The sequence below is a fragment of the Typopeltis vanoorti genome, chromosome 15 (assembly GCF_054136105.1).
Source record: "Typopeltis vanoorti isolate ZY-2024b chromosome 15, IOZ_Tvanoo_1.0, whole genome shotgun sequence".
NCBI classification, from domain to species: domain Eukaryota; kingdom Metazoa; phylum Arthropoda; class Arachnida; order Uropygi; family Thelyphonidae; genus Typopeltis; species Typopeltis vanoorti.
Window position 1 is genome coordinate 116,211,626 of NC_143563.1, and position 22,872 is coordinate 116,234,497.

General features: G+C 36.3%; 1 protein-coding gene across 7 annotated transcripts in view; it reads right to left on the reverse strand.

Annotated features, from left to right (window-relative positions):
- The window catches only part of gwl (serine/threonine-protein kinase greatwall), a 524,263-nt gene that overhangs the window by 158,226 nt on the left and 343,165 nt on the right, over positions 1-22,872 (reverse strand). For 3 of the 7 annotated variants that reach the window (XR_016549465.1, XR_016549466.1, XR_016549463.1), the window contains exons 13-14: positions 21,393-21,503; positions 11,685-11,913 (exon numbers count right to left, since the gene is read on the reverse strand). Coding sequence is in view for 3 of the 7 variants with exons in the window: in XM_090404739.1 (XP_090260865.1) it covers positions 11,867-11,913; positions 21,393-21,503 (158 nt within the window). In the remaining 4 variants the exon portion in view is untranslated. Of the gene's footprint in view, positions 1-11,216; positions 11,914-21,392; positions 21,504-22,872 lie in introns of those variants that run through there. The other 4 variants (XM_090404739.1, XM_090404737.1, XM_090404740.1 and 1 more) reach the window with 2 other exon arrangements.

Here is a 22,872-nt window from a genome sequence, read left to right on the forward strand (position 1 = left end):
CTCTCCATCAACCCCCAACTATCCATCTCACCAACCCAATATCCATTCCCATATGTTGTAGTTTACGGATTAGAATTCCATGTGGTATCCTCTCAAACGCCTTTGCCAGGTCCAGCAGTATCACTGTAAACCCATTATCCTTATCCAGTTCAGCTGCCACCTTGTTATAAAACTTGTGCAAGTTACTGAGGCATGATCTACCCTTCACAAAGCCATGCTGTCCCACATACAGTATCTTATTTTCATCAATCCATTCCTGTATTTTTCCCTTGACTACTTTCTCCAAGACTTTGACAACGACTCCTGATATGCTGATCGGTCGGTAATTTGCAACTGTAGTCTTGGATCCTCCTTCATGCAGTGAAACTATTTTCCCCTCTTTCCACACCTTCAGGACTAAACCAGACCCGAGACTCAGGTTAAACAATATGGTCAAGGGCACTAACAATTCTTTAGCCGCTTGATGTAAGACTCATGCCGGTATACCATTGAATCCCACAGATGTATTCACATTAAGGTTCTGTAATAGACTATTCACCTCCACTTCATTCACCATAATTCCCATATAAACTAATGGTTCCTTCCTTCCTTCAATGTCACCACCTGGATGATATACTCTTGCAAAGTGCTCACTCAGTAATTCCACTATATCGACTGATTCAGTGACCTACCTACCATCGGCATTCCTTAAAATCATTTTGCCGTGTACAGTTTTTTTTCTTGCTTGCAGCATATTGAAACAACTGTTTGGGATTCTCTTTAGCTTGTATAGCTAGTTTCCTTTCATAATCCGCTTTTGCTTTTTTTACCACACTCGTTACCCTTCTGACCTGCACTTTATACTGTTCGTGTGCCTGCAGGTCACCCCTTTCTTTAAATTCCCTGCACAGTTGGTTCTTTTTTTGCACCTCAAGCTTAATGGTGTTATTCATCCATTTAACCCCTACTTGTTTTACTATTCGGACCCTAGGTATACAATCAGCCATAACCTCCTGTAAATGCTCCTTGACCACATCCCATGCTCTATCGACATCCAGCCCTTGCAGTTGTACATGCCAGCACGGTAATTCCACATACACCCTGTCTTAATCGAAAATTCCACACCTTTAGCCACCTCCAAGGTCACCTTATGATCACTCTCACCAATAGGTGGCAACATGGTCATATTCATTACAGTCAAATTCTGAGATGCTATTACCAGGTCAAGCACTCTCACACACCCCTAGTATTTTCAATTACATGCTGTCTCAGGGGTGCTTAAGGGTCAAAGCTGTACAACTGAGAGGAGACCTCCACATAGCCTTTAAAGGAATGCGGAGAACCGACCAGGGCTTCTGACCTAATGTCCCATCCTCACCTTCTCGTGGTGCACCCTGTTGGGTATCTACTTTGATACTGAACAGACGAGGATAGGCTGGCAAATTGGGATTTAGCCGACCAAATTTTATTCTTATTGGTTAAACCAAAATAAAAAATGATGGTACAACATGACAAAATTACATGCCGGCTGGGGTGTCGCCCGGTTAAACAAGGCCCCCGTTGTTTTCGCCAGGAACCAGAGCGAACAGCGAAAAGTCAGCTACTGGAACAAATCTGAAAACAAACCCCAACTCAACATCACCAGAGTTAAAGATCGGTACTATCAACATAAGAAGCCTGAATGGCAAAGAAATTGAGCTAGCCGAGGAATTAGATAAGTACCAGATCGACATAATAGGGGTGACTGAAACAAAAAAGACCAAAACTGGTGAGATCTTTCTGAGCAATAAATACAAAATGTTATATTCGGGCAATGACAATCAAGGAAAAGAAGGAGTAGCCATAGTATTCAACACAAAATACGAGGCTAATCTTCTTGAATGGCAGTCAGTCGTAAGTAGAGTCATGTGGGCAAATATGAGAATGGGGAACTGGACAATGAGACTTATTTGTGCCTATGGTCCCACAGAAGGTTCTACTAAGGTAGAAGTGGAGGAATTTTTTGACGCTTTAGAAAAAGCAACTGACACAGTGAAAAAGGAAAAGTTGGTCCTTGTTGGGGATCTAAATAGCAGAGTAGGAAATGATTGTGAGACATACAAAAATATTTTGGGAAAATTTGGAGAAAAGAGCAAGGCTAATAATAATGGCAAATATCTGTTGGATTTCTGCTCAGGACATGGACTGGTTATTACTAACACCTGGTTCCAACATAAAAATGTGCACAAATTCACATGGAGAGAAGAGGCTAGGAATAAGAAAAGTCTCATTGACTATGTTATTGTTGATAGTGATGTTTTCTCCCTGGTGCAGGACACCAGAGTGTACAGAGGATTTGAAATTGGAAGTGATCACTATTTAGTCTTGAGCAGGATAAAATTGAATTTCATATTGAAAAGAATAACATGTAAGAAAGTTTTAAAGCGAATAAAAGTTGAGCAGCTCTCAGATGTGAACTGTAGACTAAAATACAGAAAGATTATTGAAAAGAAAATGAAAGAGTGTGAGAACAGGAATCAAACCTTGGAGATTCAGTGGCAAACTATGAAGAAAACATTGATTGATTCTGCCAGAGAGGCATGTGGTGAGGTTGTGTGCAAGGATAAAAAAATCAGAACTCCCTGGTGGACACAGGAAGTTAAAGAGGCAGTGAAGGAAAAGAAGAAAGCATATCAAACGTTCCTGGCAAATAAGTCAGCTTTTACTCTTACAGAATACAGAGACAAATGTAAGAAAGCTAAACAGTGGGTAAAACTAGCTAAACAAAAGTCATGGGAGGACTTTGGCAAGAATATAGAAAATAAATATCAAGAAGGTGTGAAAATATTCTGGAGATTGTTGAAGAAGCTTAGGAATGGAGAAAAGAGTGCTGTAAAAGGAGTTAGAGATGATAAAGGTGACATGAAAATGTGAGAAAAAGATATCCTTGAAGTATGGAGTAAATACTTTGAAAAACTGCTAAATGAAACAAGCAGTGATGACAGCACAGTGATAAAAAACACTGACCAGGCATGTAGTTAGGAATACATATCCATACTTGAAGTAGAAAAAGCCATCAAAGGCTTGAAATGTGGAAAGGCAGCAGGAGTAGATGATATTCGTCCAGAAATGCTGAAGTATGGTGGTATGAAAGTCTTACAGTGGCTGCACTGCATAGTTCATAAAGCCTGGACAGAGAGACGAATTCCCGATTATTGGAGTAGAGCTCTCATAGTACCCATATATAAAAAGGGAAATAAAACTGAATGTGAGAATTACAGAGGTATTTCCCTACTGAGTGTTCCTGGCAAGATCTATGCAAGTATACTTGAGAAGAATTGTGGAAGAAAAGCTTGGTGAAGAACAAGCTGGATTCAGGCCAAATAGAGGCTGTCAGGATCAGATCTTCACTTTATGACAAACAGTCGAGAAAGCATGGGAATATAACAAAGATCTGTATTTAAGTTTTGTCGATTTGGAATAGGCATATGACAAGGTGCCAAGAGAGAAGCTATTCAATACGCTGCAGTTATATGGTGTCAATGGGGCATTATATCAAGCAATACTTAGTCTTTATTTGAGTTGTAAGTAAGCAATTAGAATTGAAGGAAGTACAGGAAGATGGTTTAATGTTAAACTGGTGTGAGACAAGGATGTACATTATCCCCTCTGTTATTCATTATCTATATGGATCACATTATGAAGGAAAGTGGTATTAAACCTGATATCAAAATTGGAGATGTTAATGTCAGCTCTTTGCTTTATGCGGATGATGTTATACTTCTAAATAAATCCACTACAAGTCTGCAAGATTCTCTGACTAAATTGAATAGCTGTTGTAATAGATATGGTATGAAGGTCAGTAATAAAAAGACAAAGACAATGAAAATAGGTAGAATCACTGAAAATGTCAACTGTGTTGTGAATGGAGAACCTGTGGAACAAGTAAAACATTTCAACTACTTAGGCACGATTTTTACTGAAGATGGTAAATTAAATATAGAAATAGACAACAGAATCAGCAAAGCTGGTATGGTGGGAAGTCAACTGAATAAATTCATATGGAATAAGAGAGAAATTAGTCAGAACACTAAATTAGCTGTATACAAGACAGTGTTCAAACCAGTTTTATCTTATGGATCTAAGAGCTGGGTCAGAAGTAAAACACTTGACCAAAGACTAGAGACCGCAGATATGAGAGTCCATGGCATCAATGGCAATATCATATTAACAATGAGGATATTAGGAAAGAACTTGACATTGTCAGCATCCAGGAATGCATTAGCAGAGCTAATCTCAGGTGGTATGGTCACTTAAACAGAATGGGAGAGGAAAGATTAGCAAAACAAGTGTTCTCTGCCAGGTTGGCAGGAAAACGACCCAGAGGAAGACCAAGATATAGGTGGATTGATACGGTACAAAGTGCCTTAGAGGATAGAAATATAAGAGCTGATAATGTTGGAGTCTTGACAAGTAACAAACTGATTTGGAGGAAAATTGTAGATACGAAGTTAGTAATGATGTAATTTTTTCATGCAGTACTGTCATATCCTGTACACCCCTTGAGGGTACATGGCAGGAATTTGATGATGATGCTGTCTCAGATAGTTATCCTTTAATAATTGAATAAAATCCATTTCCTTCCTCGTGTGTCCTCTCCTCCTTCCAATCAATGTTACCATAGTTGAAATCCCCCATAATAATTACCCTCCTTCCACTCATTTTATCAATTGTTTATGCATACTATCTCCACCATCTATTCCATCACCTGGTCTATAGCAGCATGCAACTGTATATTTTATTCTGCCAGTCTCAATCTCGCACCAAATAGCCTCAAATGAGCTCATTTCACTATCCTGCGATACACCTTCAATTCTCCTTGGCTGCAGTTCATCAGCTATCATAAATAACACCCCTCCCCCCATTTTATTCTCTCTGTCCCCTCCTAAACACACTATAACCTACACATTCTATCCCACTAACTGTATCATCTTCCGTCAGCCATGTTTCACTAGCGCCAATAACCTGTGGCCAGGAAGAGCCAATCAAGGCCAAAAATTCTTCCTTCTTGTTCCTAATACTCCTGGCATTAGTATACATGAAATGCAGTGATCCCTTTGTCCCACCCCTATCTTGATGCGTTATTCTAAATATCCCATTCCCATTTTTTGTCCTGATGTCCGCATATCCCCCCCCCCTTGGTAGTTCTAGTTTCCCTGGTTCTGCACATCCATTTTCACTTCATTCAGCAACACGTTTTCCAGTTTCCGCACACCAAATCCATTCAAATGTAGGCCATCCATCTTGTATAAATCCTTTCGCCCATCAAATTCATTCCACACGTCCACGAATTCCACACCACACCGTCTGCATAACCTGCGCATAATGTCATTTGAGATTATGGCCCTCCTTCTAAACTCCTCTCTGTCATACCGCGGCAACAGATTCACCATTCTAACTCTGTCACTCTTTTCTTTCGCTACCTTTAACAATACTTTCAAGTCCTCTCTCTCATAAAAAATTTATCTCCTTCAATTCATTCATACCCGCCACAACTATCAATTCTTTCACCCTCTGTTTTTGCGCTCTAATACTCTCACATCCTTAAATTTCGCACCCGATAAGTACGATTTAGTTAGACTCCCATCTATCACTCCTCTTAATAATGAGTCACCATACAACACTCTTTCCTTCATTTCAGAAACTCTCCCACTCTTACGCTTATTTTTCCTTTCAAACACTTGTTTATTTACATTAGCCGAATCACTCTGGAAAGAGTTTTGCAGGTGCTCTAATTGCTGCTGTTCATTTTGTATCACTGCCCGCAACCTAGTGATCTCACTTCCTACAAATAATTCCTCATTTTTTTAATAATTTAAACCATTCTCTCTCTCTGTATAGTTGCTTTCACTCTTTCTTTGATCATCGCTCTCATTGCCATCTTCTACATCGCAATTCCCTATCAAGCCACTATTTTCACTCACATTCTGACTTTCTTCAACCATAACTGTCTCACAACCTGACACATACTTCAACTCCTCACATTGCTTATACTTTCTGCACATTCTCCCACCACTATCACATTCAATCCAAACTCCAGCCTCATTCGGGAATGCATACATCCCACACACATCACATTGGACAAACTCTCTCACATTACGGTTTTTGAAGAATGGCGTCGTATTTTTGGACGCCATTATCTCATGTCGCTTTGGTGCCATGTGTAAATCTATGAAACTTTTCGTTAAATACTAAATTAAATAACAGAATTCACACCAAAATCACACAGACACAACAAGCTACCAAAATTAGACAATATTACGTTATGATTTAAACCTATATTCTAATTTTCACTCAAAATTATACTTAGCTTTCAGGAGTTCTCTGAAAACACTACTGACTGTGTAGCCCTCTAGCAGGCTGGATTCAATTAATAAACAAAATGCCTTTAGCTTCCCTAAACACCGATGACATGACCTTTCCTGCTGATGGAAGCGACTTTGTCTTCTTTGGCGCTAAACAACCGGCTTCTGTCCACTCTTTTGACTGTTGTTTGGATTCTGGTGTGTAATGGTTAATTCAAGTCTCATCTATAGTAATAAATCTTGCAGTTTTATTCATTTTAAAACACCCAAGCACTGTTCAGAGATTTTAATGCGAGTGTATTTTTATAATCTGCTGTGAGGAAGCACGGCACCCATCTTGCACAAAGCTTTTTCATTTGCAATTCTTCATGCAAAATATATCTTGCACGTTCTTTTGAAATGCCTATAGTCTCAGCAGTTTCATGCACTTTGACTCGCCAGTCATCCAATATCATATAGTACACTGATGAATGATTGCTGGTGTTGTTACACTTTTTTGGACATCCTTCACATAGATCATCTTCAAGACTAGTATGGCCACATTTAAACTCAGCAGCCCATTTCTTAATTGTCGAAAAGGAAGGAGAAGAGTGCCCATAAACTTTTATGAACTTTGAATGAATTTCTTTTGGTGTTAAACCTTCTTTTACACAGAATTTTATAACTGCACGATATTCAATTTTATCCATTTCAAGGGATACAGACAACACTTTGGCTTCTGACAGTTGTATTAAAAAAACTACTTGATAGAATGACTTGCAATTTCACATGGATGCTTATGACAGATGTACCAACTTAAAAAAAAAAATATTGCCAATAGTGTTGCTATTTATGGTGAAGGCCGCAAACTTTTCAGACCACCAAAGTATAAAGTATATACATCAGGTGGTGAAATATGAAGGAGAGGTGTAGAGTTCACTGTAGAGAAGAAAATTAATAAGAACATTACCCATAACATCAAAAAAATCAGACAGAGTAACGGCAATTCTAGTAAATTCTAAACCTAGAGATATGTTGTTCATTCAAATATATGCTCCTACAGAACAGAATGAAGAAGTAGAAATAGATAACATATATGATGAAATAGAATGGTGTATAAAGGAAACTGGAGGCAAGAAAAATTGAGTTTTTATTTGTGCTATGGATGACTGGAATGCAAAAGTTAGATCACAGAGAACATCTACATATGTAGGTCCATTTAGACTTGGAATTCGGAATGAGAGAGGACACCTATTACAGAAAGCTGATTGATTTCTGTAACATGTAGTCTCATTTAACACATGAGAAAGTCCAGATGGAAGATACAAAAATCAATTAGACTATATCGTGTCAGTAAACATTATTTCAATAGAATACATAACTCAAAGGTGATGCCAAGTTCTGACTGTGGATCTGATCATAGACTGGTCTTAATGAAGATGAATATTCGCCTGAAAACAATAAAAATTAAAAGAAAACAACCCCTAAAATGGGATCTTCAGGTGGTACAAAATCAAAATTTAATGTAAATGTTTTGGAACTGCTGTTTGTACACTTGTAAAACAAAAATAAACCCTCTCAGTGGAATGAACTACAAGCAGTTATCATAACATCTGCTAAAAACCACATCAATAAACATGAAGAAAGAAAAGAAAAAACCATGGATAACATAAGAAGTAATCGACCTTGTTGATGAAAGAAGAACATGGAAAAGAGCAGCAAATGAAGAAGAAAGATTAAGATATAAAACATTGGATAAAAGAATCAAACAGTTATGCTGGAGATTGAAAGAAAACTAGATAAATAGGCAGTGTACCGAGACAGAAGAATTACAAAATAAGAACAAAACCAGAGAAGCATTCCTAAAAGTGAAAAAACTTAATGGAAAATTAAGCAGTCTAGTAACATTGAGGACAAAGATGGGAACATAATCATTGATAAGGAAAAGATAAATAGAAAATGGGTGGAGTACTTATCAGATCTCTATAATGATGATAACGTAGCATGATAGATGATTCACGACACCCGAAGTTAAATGTAGCAAGAGATACCACTCTACTGATAATAAAGGAGATACAACACATAATTAACAATCTTCCTAATAATAAATCCCCTGGGTGCGATAATATTCTGACTATGCTGCTGAAAGCTTTGGACTGGCTATAATAACAACTATTTAGTGGAATCCATTCAGGACATAAAACAATAGAAGTTTTCACAACATCTATCTGCATACGAATTCCAAAGAAAAATAATGCACAAAATTGCAAGGATTACAGAACTGTGAGCCTAATATCCCATGCATGAAAAATTATTTTAACCATTGTTAACAAAGAAATTGAAAGAGCCTTAATCTGTGAATTGAGTGAACAACAGAAAGGCTTCAGAAGAGGAATGGGTACCATTAATGCTATCCTAGATCTAAAAATACTAATAGAAAGATCACTTGAAAGAAATAGGAAGATATACATATACTTCATAGACTTTCAGAAAGCCTTTGATTGGGTAAAACATAATAAAATGTTCAATATATTAGATAAATTAGACATAGAAGATCATGTACTTAAGATTATAAAAATGATTTACGCCAAACAGAAAATGCAGCTGTTTAACTCTGAGACTTCTGAAGTGAAAATAAAAAAGAGGAGTTAGACAAGGTTGTATCCTTTCACCAATTTATTAATATCTATGGTAAGATATTAATAAATATCTTTAAAATACAACAATATTTTAAAGATATTTATACAACAAAATATGGTTAAAATACAACAATCTTAGATATGCTGATGACACCATTCTAATAGCAGAAAACAGAAAGAAATAATCAAATTACTGCAGCTACTAATTGAAGAGGATAAAGAGTTTGGATTAGATAAATGCCAAAGAGACCAAATTTATGAAAATCTCAAAAGAAAACAGATCCGAGCCAGAAATATTCATAAACAATATGAAAATTGAGCATACAACACAATACAAATATTTAGGCACCTACTTTACTGCAGATGGAAAGCAAGATATAAAATAAAAATAAGAACAGCCATAGCCAAAGATGCCTTCTGGAAAAATAAAGATCTGCTCAGAAGTTCTGTGGGTATCGAGACAAAGAAAAGAATGATAACATAAGTGTGGCCAGTTTTCACATATGAAAGCGAGACCTAGGTATTCAAAAAGAGTGTACGACAACAGATAATGGCCTTTGACTATAGGAAGCTCTGAAAATCTCATGGATAGATTACGCAACAAATACAGATGTCCTACTGAGAATGAGAACACAGAGATCTTTACAGGAAATGATCCAGAGAAAGATGAAATTGGCAGGACGTACTCAGAGGTTCAGCAGGACAGAGGATACTAGCAGTTTTAGAAGGAAAAATTATGGGAAAAGGATCAAGATGTAAAAAACGAAGGACATAGTTTGAAGATATAAGATCATGGACAGGATCACATGGCTGTGCAGAAACAAAAAAGGAAAGCCACCAACAGAGAGAACTGGAAGGACATGGTGCTGCAACCTCTCACTGAGGAAGCTATATGATGATGATAGTATTTAAGAACAAATGACAATAGTGAGAATTACTTTAAAGGTGAAAGTTATGCAATTGCAAAAAAGTACTGACAGCAAAACTTACTGCAGTTCTGAAATTTTTTGATTTGACAATGAAATGAAATTTCATTTTCAAATCAATGAAATGAAAAAGTAATGAAAAATTCAGATTTATACACTCTATTTGTATATAAGGGTTAAGCTAGGCATTTTATTTGAAAGAGTTCCTGCTGATCTCAGTGAAGATCATCAAGTACTATATTTTTGGACCATAAGAGGCACCTTTTTACGTAGAGAAATTGGTTTAACATTGGGGTGCGTCTTATGGTCTGAAAGTAGGCAATACCAGGTAAATCTTGGATTCCCATGTTTTCAATGCGAGCCAAACACGTGTCTCGCTGTATAGGTGGGAATCCTTGATTTACATGCGAAAACTTTACTGGCATTAATAGTAGTTAGTGGGCTAGTGTATGTGGTTTTGAAAGGATGAGATGATTATTAAGTCATTTCAAAAATGCGGCATAAGTAATGCGATGGATGGTACTGAACATGACTTAGTTTTTGAAGAGAGTGATAACAATAGTTCAGAAATAATATGAAAATATTATTTCATATTATGACAATAATATGAAAAGTGACAGTAACGAGACGAGTGATAGTGCCGAGGCAAGTAAAGACGAACTGAATACTGCTGGTACAAGTTATGGTAATAATAAATTAAATTTAAGGTTTGTGAATATATTTATATAATAATATAATTTTTCTAAAAATTGTCTCATAAATTTGGTGTGTGTCTTATCATCTGAAAAATATGGTATTCTAATTTCCCCAACTGCTTAAATCTTAACCTTCATCCCTATAAAACAGCAGTTCAGAAAAATTGGTACTCAGAAGAGCAAGCCAACCAGAGAGTTCAGTTCTTTATAGATGGCTGACTAATGAAAATGATGACAGATTTGTATAAGACAAAGTATATACATATAGTGTCACTGGTCAGGTTACAGACATGCACACACAAAGTAATCTGTTTATCTGACTTTCAAAACAATGACCCTTTAATTATCCAATCCTTGCATGTCGAGTGCCTTCTTTGTAGAGCAACATATAATAGTATTTTAATTATCTGAACTCACCGTTCTGATAATTGAAGGGTTGGATTAAATTTTTATTCAACCCTTCAATCCAGTTGATCAATGTTCGAGTTATGTTATGTTAAGAAGTTTTTACTTTTTTTAAAATTTTTAATACAGTTGTGATGGCAACTGTTTGCAGGGAGTTTATTATAACATTAAGTGAACAAGAAATAAGGAAAGCTTGAATTCAAGACTAATGTCACAACACATACTACAAACACAAATGTGAATTACTGCAAAGTTTTATAATTATTTTATTATTATTTATTTATTTTTTATGGTAGAGTCATAAGCAAATATCTTTACTCTTCCACCAGAATTCACTGATTATTACTTTTTTACTTTTTATACACTGATTTTTGCTTTTGAGAATGTGTGGAGAAATTTTAATAACTATTTTGTGCTTTCCTCTCACAGGTTTGTTTGCTATAATCAAAAATTTACACTTTGAATATTTGAAAGCTGGCAATGCAATTAAAAATATCAGTCAAGAAACTATGGCACTGGTGTTCAGAAATACTAGATGGTGAGCAAGAGTATCTTACAGCAGAAGTAGGTCATTTCCACATTCTTAAATGTCTGACAAGCAATAAAGATTTAAACTGTAAAGTATAATATCTTATTCACTTCATTTACTTTATGGATATCCTGCATAACTTTATGAAAAGACAAAACACTTTTGACAAAGTTCTAAAGTTAACTCACCATGAACTTTGAATGACATTTCTCCTTCCATATGCACTTTCATAAAGGAGCTGAATATCTTTTAAATCCAGATAAATGTGTTTGTTTCAGATGAACAAGTTTAAGTTTCTGGTTGTAAATATTAATATTCTTCTCTTTTGATGAAAAACAGTTCATGAAAAATCTCTCATTTCTTCTCAGAATCAGTAATCGAAATTAGAAATGTTAAGGTGATGAATAGTGTTACGAGCTAGAAAATGGTAAAATATAAATGATCATACTGTAACAAAATAAGCAGAGACAAGCTGAATATATAATATGAATTTTATCAACACACACAATATGTGCAAATCAGTTCAGTCTGCTTGCACTTCCTTGAAAAACGAAGTACTTTAAGAAAAAACACATTAACCATCTTGGCAATGAAAATAGTATTTTCTTATAACCTGATTACACCTAAAATACATACTTTTAAATTCAGTTATAACAAAATTCTAAGTTATTACACTAAAACACACATAAAATATAGCCATAGTCATGTTATAGTTCGCCCACCGATTAGAGACCCTTCGACACTTCTGCGCATGACCCAAAAAGGAGAATCCATTCCGATAATAGGGTAATCAATCTGTCTTTTGGGATGAGTTTGTTTATTATTACAGGTTGGAAAATTAAGCTTTTCTTTTACGAACATTGTAGTTTTTAAAATGTAACTATTTTGCTTGTATAACAGTTGGAAATATGTACGTAGCGTATTAACAAAATTAAAAAAAGGTATAGCATAAAACAAAAATGTAACGAAATTTATTTTTAAGAAAGTTTCTATAAAATAAAAATAATTATACAGAAAAACAGAAATTTTTTTCAAATGAACTTAGATATTCTAAACTTACAGTTGAGAAAACTGAGACACTTTAATGTCCTAAACCGATTATTTATGACTTGTTGCGACTCTTTTAACAAACCCATCGAAAAAAAAAAAAGGTTGGAAAAAAATACCATCATCAAATCCTTTAATCTTCATAGTCATCTGAATCCACATTCTTCTTTAGAATACCAACATTTTCCATAAGTTAAATTACTATCAATCCAAGTTTCATCTAGATACACAATCAGCCTTTTCTCATCCCTGAAATGTCATATTGCTCTCAAATGCTGCGTTCTAGATAAAACAATGTCACTCTCCATGATAAGTTTCCTTTTATTCTAGGACTTTTGAAAACAAAATCCGATTTCATGAAGTATTTTCCTTAAAGTTTCTCTTTTCCAAGGAAAATTAATTTTTTCTTTAAGCACAGGAATCAATTTCGGAACAGTTGACACTCTTTTCTCGACCACGTAAAAATCGTGAATAGTTCTTCTTATAACATCTACATCAAAATCATTCAAAGCTACAGTTTCGATGGTTTTCTTTCTTTGGCACTTTTTTTTTTTTTTAGGAGATTTAAATTTTGGCTTACCTTCACCTTTTTATTCCCTACGAATTCTTTTAACAGTCGACCCCGATACGCCCGCACTTGCGCGTTTTATGACTTGAGACAGGGGAACAAGGAAACTGCCTTTTAAAGATTCTTTTTCGCAGAATGTCAGCACATTATTCAATATTCTTTTGCAAGAACTACTGAAACGTTTAACAACAGAACTTGTTGACTGTACTGGATCCATCATACAAATTAATAATAAAAAAATAATGCAAAAAAGCGACAACAAAAATCAAGCTACTACTAGTACAGCGATAGAAAAGAAAGCACGTGATTTCGCATTTTGGCGATAAATTCATACATCCTTCATTTCTTTCTCCCCTTCAGCATGAATCGACCAGCAGAGACCTACAAACGGTGGGCAAACTATAAGAGAGAAGACACACAAAAAAAAAAAACTCTTATGTTCTTGTTGACAGTGATATTTTCACACCAGTTCATGTTACAAGAGTACACAAAAAATATACAAATATTCTATAAAAATAATAATAAAAAATAAAATAAAAGAGTGTGAAAGCAAGAACCAAATTTGTTACCCCATTTCCCTTGGCGACTCAGACTTTCAGCCAGAGAAGCTTGTTTGCAAAGACAGAAAAATTTGAACTTTTGAAAAAGCTAAAGAGGAAATCTTGGAAAAAAAAGAAAGTATATCTGAAAGAAAGTTCCAAGTATCAGAGATCATAAAAACTAAGAATATAGATGTTCTAAATGTCTTGCATAATTATTCAGAAAGACTTAAATGAATCAAGTAACAACAAGTAGAAAATATCAAAGAGGAGTACATATCAATATTTCTGTAAGAAAAGCTATCTTCTTCTTCTTCTTTTTCTGAGCCATTTTCTGTCCACTGCTGGACAAAGGCATCTTCCAGTTCTTTCCACTTTCTCTATTCTTGGCAATGGCTGACCAATTTTTCCCAACAAAATTTGACAGTTCATCACTTCACTTTCTTTCAGGATGTCCTTAGCCTCATTTCCCTACTTTTAGGAATCCAGTTTGTTAGAATGGTGGTTCATCGCTAATCTTCTCTTCTGGATAGATGTCTGGTCAATTTCTATTGTAGTCGCTTATGGTGAAGAATGATGAAACAGTGATGTGAGTCTGGCTACTTACTCAGGTGTTTCGCTTCTTATCTTTTAATGTGATGTCTAGCATCAACCTCTCCATTTTTCTTTGACTTGTTGTTAGTTTATTTTCCAGTGCTTTTGTTAGCAAAATACAAAACGATGGTACAACATGACAAAATTTCATGCTGGCTGGGGCGTCGCTCAGTTAAACAAGGCCCCCATTGTTTTCGCCAGGGAACCAGGGCGAACAGCGAAAAGTCAGCTACTGGAACAAATCTGAAAACACACCCCAAGTCATCATCACCAGAGCTAAAGATCAGTACTATCAACATAAGAAGCCTCAATGGCAAAGAAATGGAGCTAGCTGAGGAATTAGATAAGTACCAGATCAACAAAATAGGGGTGACTGAAACAAAAAAAGTACAAAAACTGGTGAGATCTTTCTGAGCAATAAATACAAAATGTTATATTCAGGCAATGACAATCAAGGAAAAGAAGGAGTAGCCATAGTATTCAACACTAAATACGCAGCTAATCTTCTTGAATGGCAGGCAATCTCAAGTAGAGTGATGTGGGCAAATATAAGAATGGGTAACTGGATAATGAGACTTATTTGTGCCTATAGTCCCACAGAAGGTTCTACTAAGGTAGAAGTGGAGGAATTTTTTGATGTTTTAGAGAAATCAACTGATACAATGAAAAAGGAAAAGTTGGTCTTTGTTGGGGGGATCTAAATAGCAGAGTAGGAAATGATTGTCAAACATACAAAAATATTTTGGGAAAATTTGGAGAAAAGAGCAAAGCTAATTATAATGGCAAATATCTGTTGGATTTCTGCTCAGGACATGGACTGGTTATTACTAACACCATGTTCCAACATAAAAATATGCACAAATTCAGATGGAGAGAAGAGGCAAGGAATAAGAAAAGTCTCATTGACTATGTTATGGTTGATAGTGATGTTTTTCCACTGGTGCAGGACACCAGAGTGTACAGAGGATTTGAAATTGGAAGTGATCACTATTTAGTCTTGAGCAGGATAAAATTAAAATTTCATATTGAAAAGAATAACAAGTAAGAAAGTTTTAAAGTGAATAAAAGTTGAGCACCTCTCAGATGTGAACTGTAGACTAAAATACACGAAGATTATTGAAGAAAAAATGATAGTGTTTGAGAACAGGAACCAAACCTTGGAGATTCAGTAGCAAGCTATGAAGAAAACATTGATTGCTTCAGCCAGAGAGGCATGTAGTGAGGTTGTGTGCAAGGATAGAAAAACCAGAACTCCATGGTGGACACAGAAAGTTAAAGAGGCAGTGAAGGAAAAGAACAAAGTATATCAAAAGTTCCTTAGAGAATACAGAGACAAATGTAAGAAAGCTAAACACTGTGTAAAACAAGTTAAACAAAAGTCATCGAAAGACTTTGGTAAGAACATAGAAAATAAATATCAAGAGGAGGGCAAGATCTTTTGGAGATTGAAGAAGCTCAGAAATAGAGGAAAGAGTGTTGTAAAAGGAATTAGAGATGATAAAAGTGACATGAAACGAGAGAAAAAGATATCCTTGAAATATAGAGTATTTACTTTGAAAAATTGCTAAATGAAACAAGCAGTGATGACAGCACAGTGGTAAAAAACACTGACCACGCATGCAGTCAGGAATACATATCTATTCTTGAAGTAGAAAAAGCCATCAAAAGTCTGAAATGTGGAACGGCAGCAGAAGTAGATGATATTTGACCAGAAATGCTGAAGTATGGAGGTATAAAAGTCGTACAGTGGCTGCACAGCATAGTTCAGAACACCTGGACAGAGAGACGAATTCCAGATGATTGGAGTAGAGCTCTCATAGTGCCCATATATAAAAAGGGAAATAAAACTGAATGTGAGAATTACAGAAGTATTTCTCTACTGAGTGTTCCTGGCAAGATTTACGCAAGTATACTTGAGAAACGGTTGAGAAGAATTGTGAAAGAAAAGTTTGGTGAAGAACAAGCTGGATTCAGGCCAAATAGAGGCTGTCAGGATCAGATCTTCAATTTACGAGAAATAGTTGAGAAATCATGGGCATATAACAAAGATCTCCTTTTTAAGTTTTGTAGATCTGGAAAAGGCATATGATAAGGTGCCAAGAAAGAAGCTATTCAATACGCTAGTTATATGGTGTCAATGGGGCTGTATATCAAGCAATACTTAGTCTTTATTTGAGTTGTAAGTCAGCAGTTAGAATTGAAGCAAGTACAGGAAGATGGTTTAATGTGAAATTTGGTGTGAGACAAGTATATACATTATCCCCTCTGTTATTCATTATCTATATGAATCACATTATGAAGGAAAGTGTATTAAACCTGATAACAAAATTGGAGATGTTAATGTCAGCTCTTTGCTTTATGCAGACACAATGTTATACTTCTAAATAAATCCACTGCAAGTTTGCAAGATTCCCTGACTAAATTGAATAATTGTTGTAATAGATATGGTATGAAGGTCAGCAATAAAAAGACAAAGACAATGAAAATAGTCTACTGCATTGTGAATGGAGAACCTGTGGAACAAGTAAAACATTTCAGCTACTTAGGCACAAATTTTAGTGAAGAGGGTAAATTAAATATGAAAATAGACAACAGAATCAACAAAGCTGGTATGGTAGGAAGTCAATTGAATAAACTCATGGAATAAGAGAGAAATTAGTAGGAACAATAAATTAGCCATATACAAGACAGTATTCAAACCAGTTTTAACTTATGGATCTGAGAGCTGGGTCAGAAGTAAAACGCTTGACCAAAGACTAGAGACTGCAGATATGAGAGTCCTGAGAAAGATTAGATCCATGAACAGATGGCATCAATGACAATATCATATTAAAAATGAGGATATTAGGAAAGAATATTAGCAAAACAAGTGTTCTCTGCCAGGTTGGCAGAAAACGACCCAGAGGAAGACCAAGATATAGGTGGATTGATACTGTACAAAGTGCCTTAGACGATAGAAATATAATATCTGATAATGTTGGAGTCTTGACAAGTAACAGACTGATTTGGAGGAAAATTGTAGATAAGAAGTTAGCAATGATGTAAATTTTTTAATGTAGTACTATCATATCCTGTACACACCTTGAGGGTACATGGCACGAATTTGATGATGCTTTTGTTAGCGACCAATTTTCACAACCATATGTGATGACTGGAAGTATAAACAGAGTGGGACATCATTGTTTTGAAAAATGCTTTTTAATTTTCTGAATGCACTCCAGGCAAGTTGAACTCTCCAATTTATTTCCTTTTGAGTCCACAGTTTAGATCAATGAGATGACAAGTATGTATATGAAGAGACTCTTTCCAAAAAATTGTTTTCTATTATGTTTTTTGGTGTTACTAAATGATTTAACATGATTTTAGTTTTTTCTTGTTTATTTTTAGACTGACATTTCTGCTTTCAATGTCTTCTGGAGTGTTTAGAAAAATTATGATATCATCTGCATATCTTAGGTGTGTTAAGTTTCTGTTATTAATTTTTATACCAAGGTTTTTCCAGTTTATATCATTAAATATTTCTTGAAGGACTGATGTAAAGATTTTGGGTGATAGGTCACCCGTCTTCTTGTCGGACACCTTTTTCAATTGATATTTTATTACTACTTGTGTGAAGTTGGATTGTTGCTGTTGCAGTGTGGCATATTGCCTGGAGGAGGTCCAGGAAATATCAAACAGGAATACATATCAATATTTCTGTAGGAAAAGCTATCAATAATCTAAAATGTAGAATGAAAGCAGAAGTAGATAATAAATTAACTATAAATGCTCAAATATGAAGGGTATAAAAGTTTTACAACAACTACACTGTCTAATTCAGGATGCCTAATCAGAAGGTCAATTTCCAGGTAACTGGAGTAGAACTCCCATAATACCCATCTATAAAAGGGAAATAAAATTTAAGGTGAAAATTACAAAGGAATTTCCATACTGAGTGTTCCATATAAGATTTATGTAAGCATACATGAGAAGGGGCTAAGATAAATTGCAGAAGAAAAACTTGGTGAATAATTTGGGTTCAGGCCAAACAGGAATTGTCAGGATCAGATTTTCACTTTAAAACAAACAGCTGAGAAATCATGGAGGTATCAACAAGAATCTTCATTTAAGATCATATGCCCTTTCTAGATCTGTAAACAAGTATAAAGAGAAAAGGTCTTTAAAATGCCAGTTATATGAGGTAATCTACATATTATACGGACCAATATATATACAGGGTGTCCCTGCAAAACCACCAACATTCGTCATAGAATATGCTGCCACAAATGCATCCTGATGCCAGTAGGGGGCTCAGACAAGGCAGCGGCTTAAAAGTGCTGGATCAGCCAAAATCCAGCATTCTCATAGTAGACTGGACATGAGATGCAGCAGTTTACGAATGCAGAGAAAGCTGATATGCACCTGATGTTTGGCATAGCCGAGGTCAATGGTAGAGAGGCGCAAAGACTGTACCGTGAGCGATATCCTATGTGCCGTGTGCCCGATCATAAAATGTTTGTGCGAGTGCACCGTCAGCTGTGTGAGGCAGGCACCTTCCACATCAGTCGAAGGTGCTCTGACCGTCCGTGCTCATGATGCTGCATGAGCACGGACGGTCAGAACACCAGCCATGAGCGAGGACATCTTGTGTATGCTTGTACCTGGGTTACCAGGTACAAGCACGCAATACACTGCCTGGAGCCTGGGTGTGCAATGGAACAGTGTCTGGCGAGTACTGCATGAAGAAGGGCTACACCCCTATCACTTGCAGCAAGTGCAAGTGATAGGGGTGTTGACAGCTGTTGATTATCCCCTGCACATGGATTTCGCCCAGTGGTTGCTGCAGCACAGTGTCATACAGCTTATTTCCCAGCTCCTATGTTCTTTACGGATGAATCAACTTTCTCACATGAAGTCATAGTCAAAGTCCATAATGTGCATTTGTGGGCGGCCCAGAACCCCCATGGTACACGTCCACAGTCGATCTAGCAATGATTCGCCATCAATGTCTGGGTGGGGATCATGCATAACTACTTAATTTGACCCTACCTACTGCTGGACCGCCTCAATGGGTGAATGTACCGTATTTTCCTGAACTGGTTTTGCCAGAATTGCTTCAGAATGTTCAAGTCGCCACCCGCTCCCGTATGTGGTTCCAGCATGATGAGGAACCTGCCCATTTCAGCATCTTAATGCCACATTTGGGAACCGATTGGGCACGGTGGTCCCATCCCATGGCCCCCAGATCACTTGATCTTTCTTGTCTTGATTTCTTTCTGTGGGGACATTTGAAGAGTGTTGTGTACGAGACGGCGCGCATTCAGCGGAGGATCTGGTAGTCCGACTGTCTTTTGCAGCTGGTGATGTGTGCGACAAGCCCAGTGTTTACAAGCAGGTATGCCAATCACTACTCCACCGTTGTTCCTTGTGTATCAACATTGGTGGGTGGACGTTTGCACATTTGTTGTAATGACCTCCAATAAATGTCACTCTGGAAACCTGTGTCTGTCCTTCATTTCCGACTCCTCACTGCATTACGGCCATATATTCTATGACGAATATTGGTCGTTTCTGTGTGTACTACCATCCCCTCACATTTGGGCCATGAATTCAGGGACACCTTGTATACATATGTAGTCTATGCTTCAGCTGTGAGCCAGTAGTTAGAAATGATGGAGGTAAAGGAAGACAGTTTCATGTAAAATCAGCAGTGAGCAAATATGCACGCTAACTCCACTCTTATTCTTCATTTATATGGATCACATCATAAAAGCAAGTGGCACTTAATCTGAAATAGAGATATTATTATTAAACAGGCATCTCCACAGCATCAGAAGACTAATTATGAGAGAGCTACACTTTATAAACATTACCTCTCCTTAAACTCTTTCACTGTCAGGATACTCACAACTAATTCTGACAATTCATTCCACTTACTCACCACTCTCCATGCAAAAAATCTAGCACTACTCACACTACATTGTTACACTACTTCCAAGGGTGATCTCTAGTTCTATCTCTCTATTTGTCATATATTGAAAAATGTCCTTTGTGTCAGTCTTATAGAACCTGTTTCTATCATGTCTCTGCAAATAAACTAAACTTGGCAACCCATACACACTCATGTTGGAGGTTTAATGGAATATTATCAGTACTGGGAAAGGTTTAAAACTAATTTTAATGCTTCCAATATTTTGTCTGTCACAGAGAGATCTTCAGGGATTACAAATAACTTTTTGTAACAGCACACACACACAAATACAATACAATAATAAGTAAAACACGAGTGAAACTAAAGTCCTATCTAGGTGATGTGCCCCTCTATGGGTGTTTGTAGGTGCCTAGGATGCAAAGAGTGATCTCTGATAATTAATGTTTCCCAAATTTTGGGAAGTTTTATGCAACTGTATTTGTTTAAATTCAGTTGATTCCTGAGTGTAGATGCAGATTCAAAAAACAGTCTTTCTTTCTTGAATTTACTATGGTGGAGCATGGTGGTTTTTTTCCAGGAGATCCTGTGGGTTGTATCCAAAACGTGGTCTGCAAGGCCAGATTGACCATAATCATGATTGCAAATGTACGATTTGTGTTCTTCTAACTGGATGGTTGCTGATCTGCCTGTCTGTCCGAAGTAAGCCAGCATACAGGAACAAGATACCCTATATACTCCATTCTAGTAGCAAGGCTTATATGTTGGTCATACATAACTGGTAATTAGTTTACGGAATTAACAATGCATAGTTATTCATTAAAGTTACCTTTAATTAATATACTTTATATGCGTTGTTAGTTCCATAAACTAATTACCAGCTATATACTCCAGGCACTGAGAGAGGAGGGAGCTGATCTTTGGTGGAACGGATAAGGATAGTAAGTTTATGGTAGGGCTTAAATGCTGTGTGGAGATTGCACTTTTTTAATGACCTGGCTATTTTTTCTGATGTGCCACAGAAGTAGGATATGGTGATGACATTTCTGAAGTCCTTCTGAATAGATGGTAGGGGAATGGGGAAGGAATTGATTTTTTTTTTTTTTTTTAAATTCTGTGATCACTTTTTTTTTAAATCATTTTTTAAAAATTCTTTTTAAAATATCCAAGATTTTTTACATTCTAGTATATTACCAATATTGCATCAAATGACTGTTTATTGAGTGTAAAAACTTCTTACCATGAAAATATGTAGTGTCAGTTTCATCATCAGGAACAGGTATAAATGGAGCTTCCTTCAGAAGTAAATTATTCCAGTTGATAAATTCAAAAAGAGGCCAAGTTTTTAGTTCTGAAAAAAAAAAAAAAAAGCATAAAAGAAAACATTCTGATAGCTAATATTATCAAAAACTAGGTGTTAATCAGATGAGATTTACTTCATAATGTAGAGGAATTTTTAAGTGCATTTTGCAGAATTTCTTTTTGCAATTTTTGTGCCTGGTATCATTTTTGTTATTCATCTTTGCATTCTCTCCATGGTAACTCCGTCCTCTTCAAAGTCCAGAGACCAGATCTGAGCAGAGAAATTCATATGAGGTCTGATCCAAGCCTTATACAATGGGAGCACCACCTTTTATCTCTCGTGGTCAATGTCCTGTTCCATATTGCAACAGTTCTCTGAAATGGTCTTCCCAACCTCTGAAATGCTCTCACAACTTCAAACTTCTATGATTGCCACCAGATCCCTTGCTTCCTCCATCATAACTTAATCAAGTAAGTATGAAGCATCCTATCTGTGGATTCCATATGTCACAACCTTACATTCTGCAGTGATGCGTTGATTACATTTTGCTGTTATAATGAAAATCTGTCTTCATGCTCTGTGTAGGGTGAGGGCGATCTCTTAGTAAATGTCTGGAACACATTCCATTGGTTTGAAATGCTGCCCAGAGCCAGGATACAATGCTATGTGAGATTCCAAACTCTCTGGCAACATCAGTAATTCTGTGGCTTTCTTCAGCTTTCCAATAATTCTTCCCTGCACAATATCCTCTAGATTAAGGGTTCTCAACCTGTGGTATGTGTACCCCTTTGGGGGGGGGTACGTGGTAAAATTTTTGGAGGATAGGGGGTATGCCGTGAGAGCTCAAAAGTCGCTAAGTTGGCACCCACCTCACTGATTACCCAGTAAAATGTTTATAATTTTATATTGTTTATTCCCATTGTTTTACTATAACTATAGTTTTATCTAACTATACAAGGGGTACTCCAGTTACATATACATTTCCAGGTGGTACATGAAGCATAAAAGGTTGAGAACCACTGCTCTAGATGATATCTTTGAGACAATACAAGACATCCAAGTTTGCAACTTTATTCCTTCACAAAAACGCTTTGGTATTAAAATAAGAAACTAGTTGGTATTAAAATAGTTTTTTCTCAGATACTTGATCAACATTCCCGAAATAGTCAATTTTACATAGCTTCTGTGGTCAAGAAAAAATATCGTTTAATAAGACCTTACTATAGTTTGGATTATCAGAAAAAGAGAGAGCTATCCAGAGGAATGGTAGATGAGATTACAGGAATAGCAATAAAAAACTAAATGAGGTTTGTGCTCAGTAATCATATGCCACTAATTACAACAATACCCATGTCTTCTACTCCAATCAACCAGACTTCAAATTTCTAAACAGGCCTCAATTGTAATCTTTCCAACC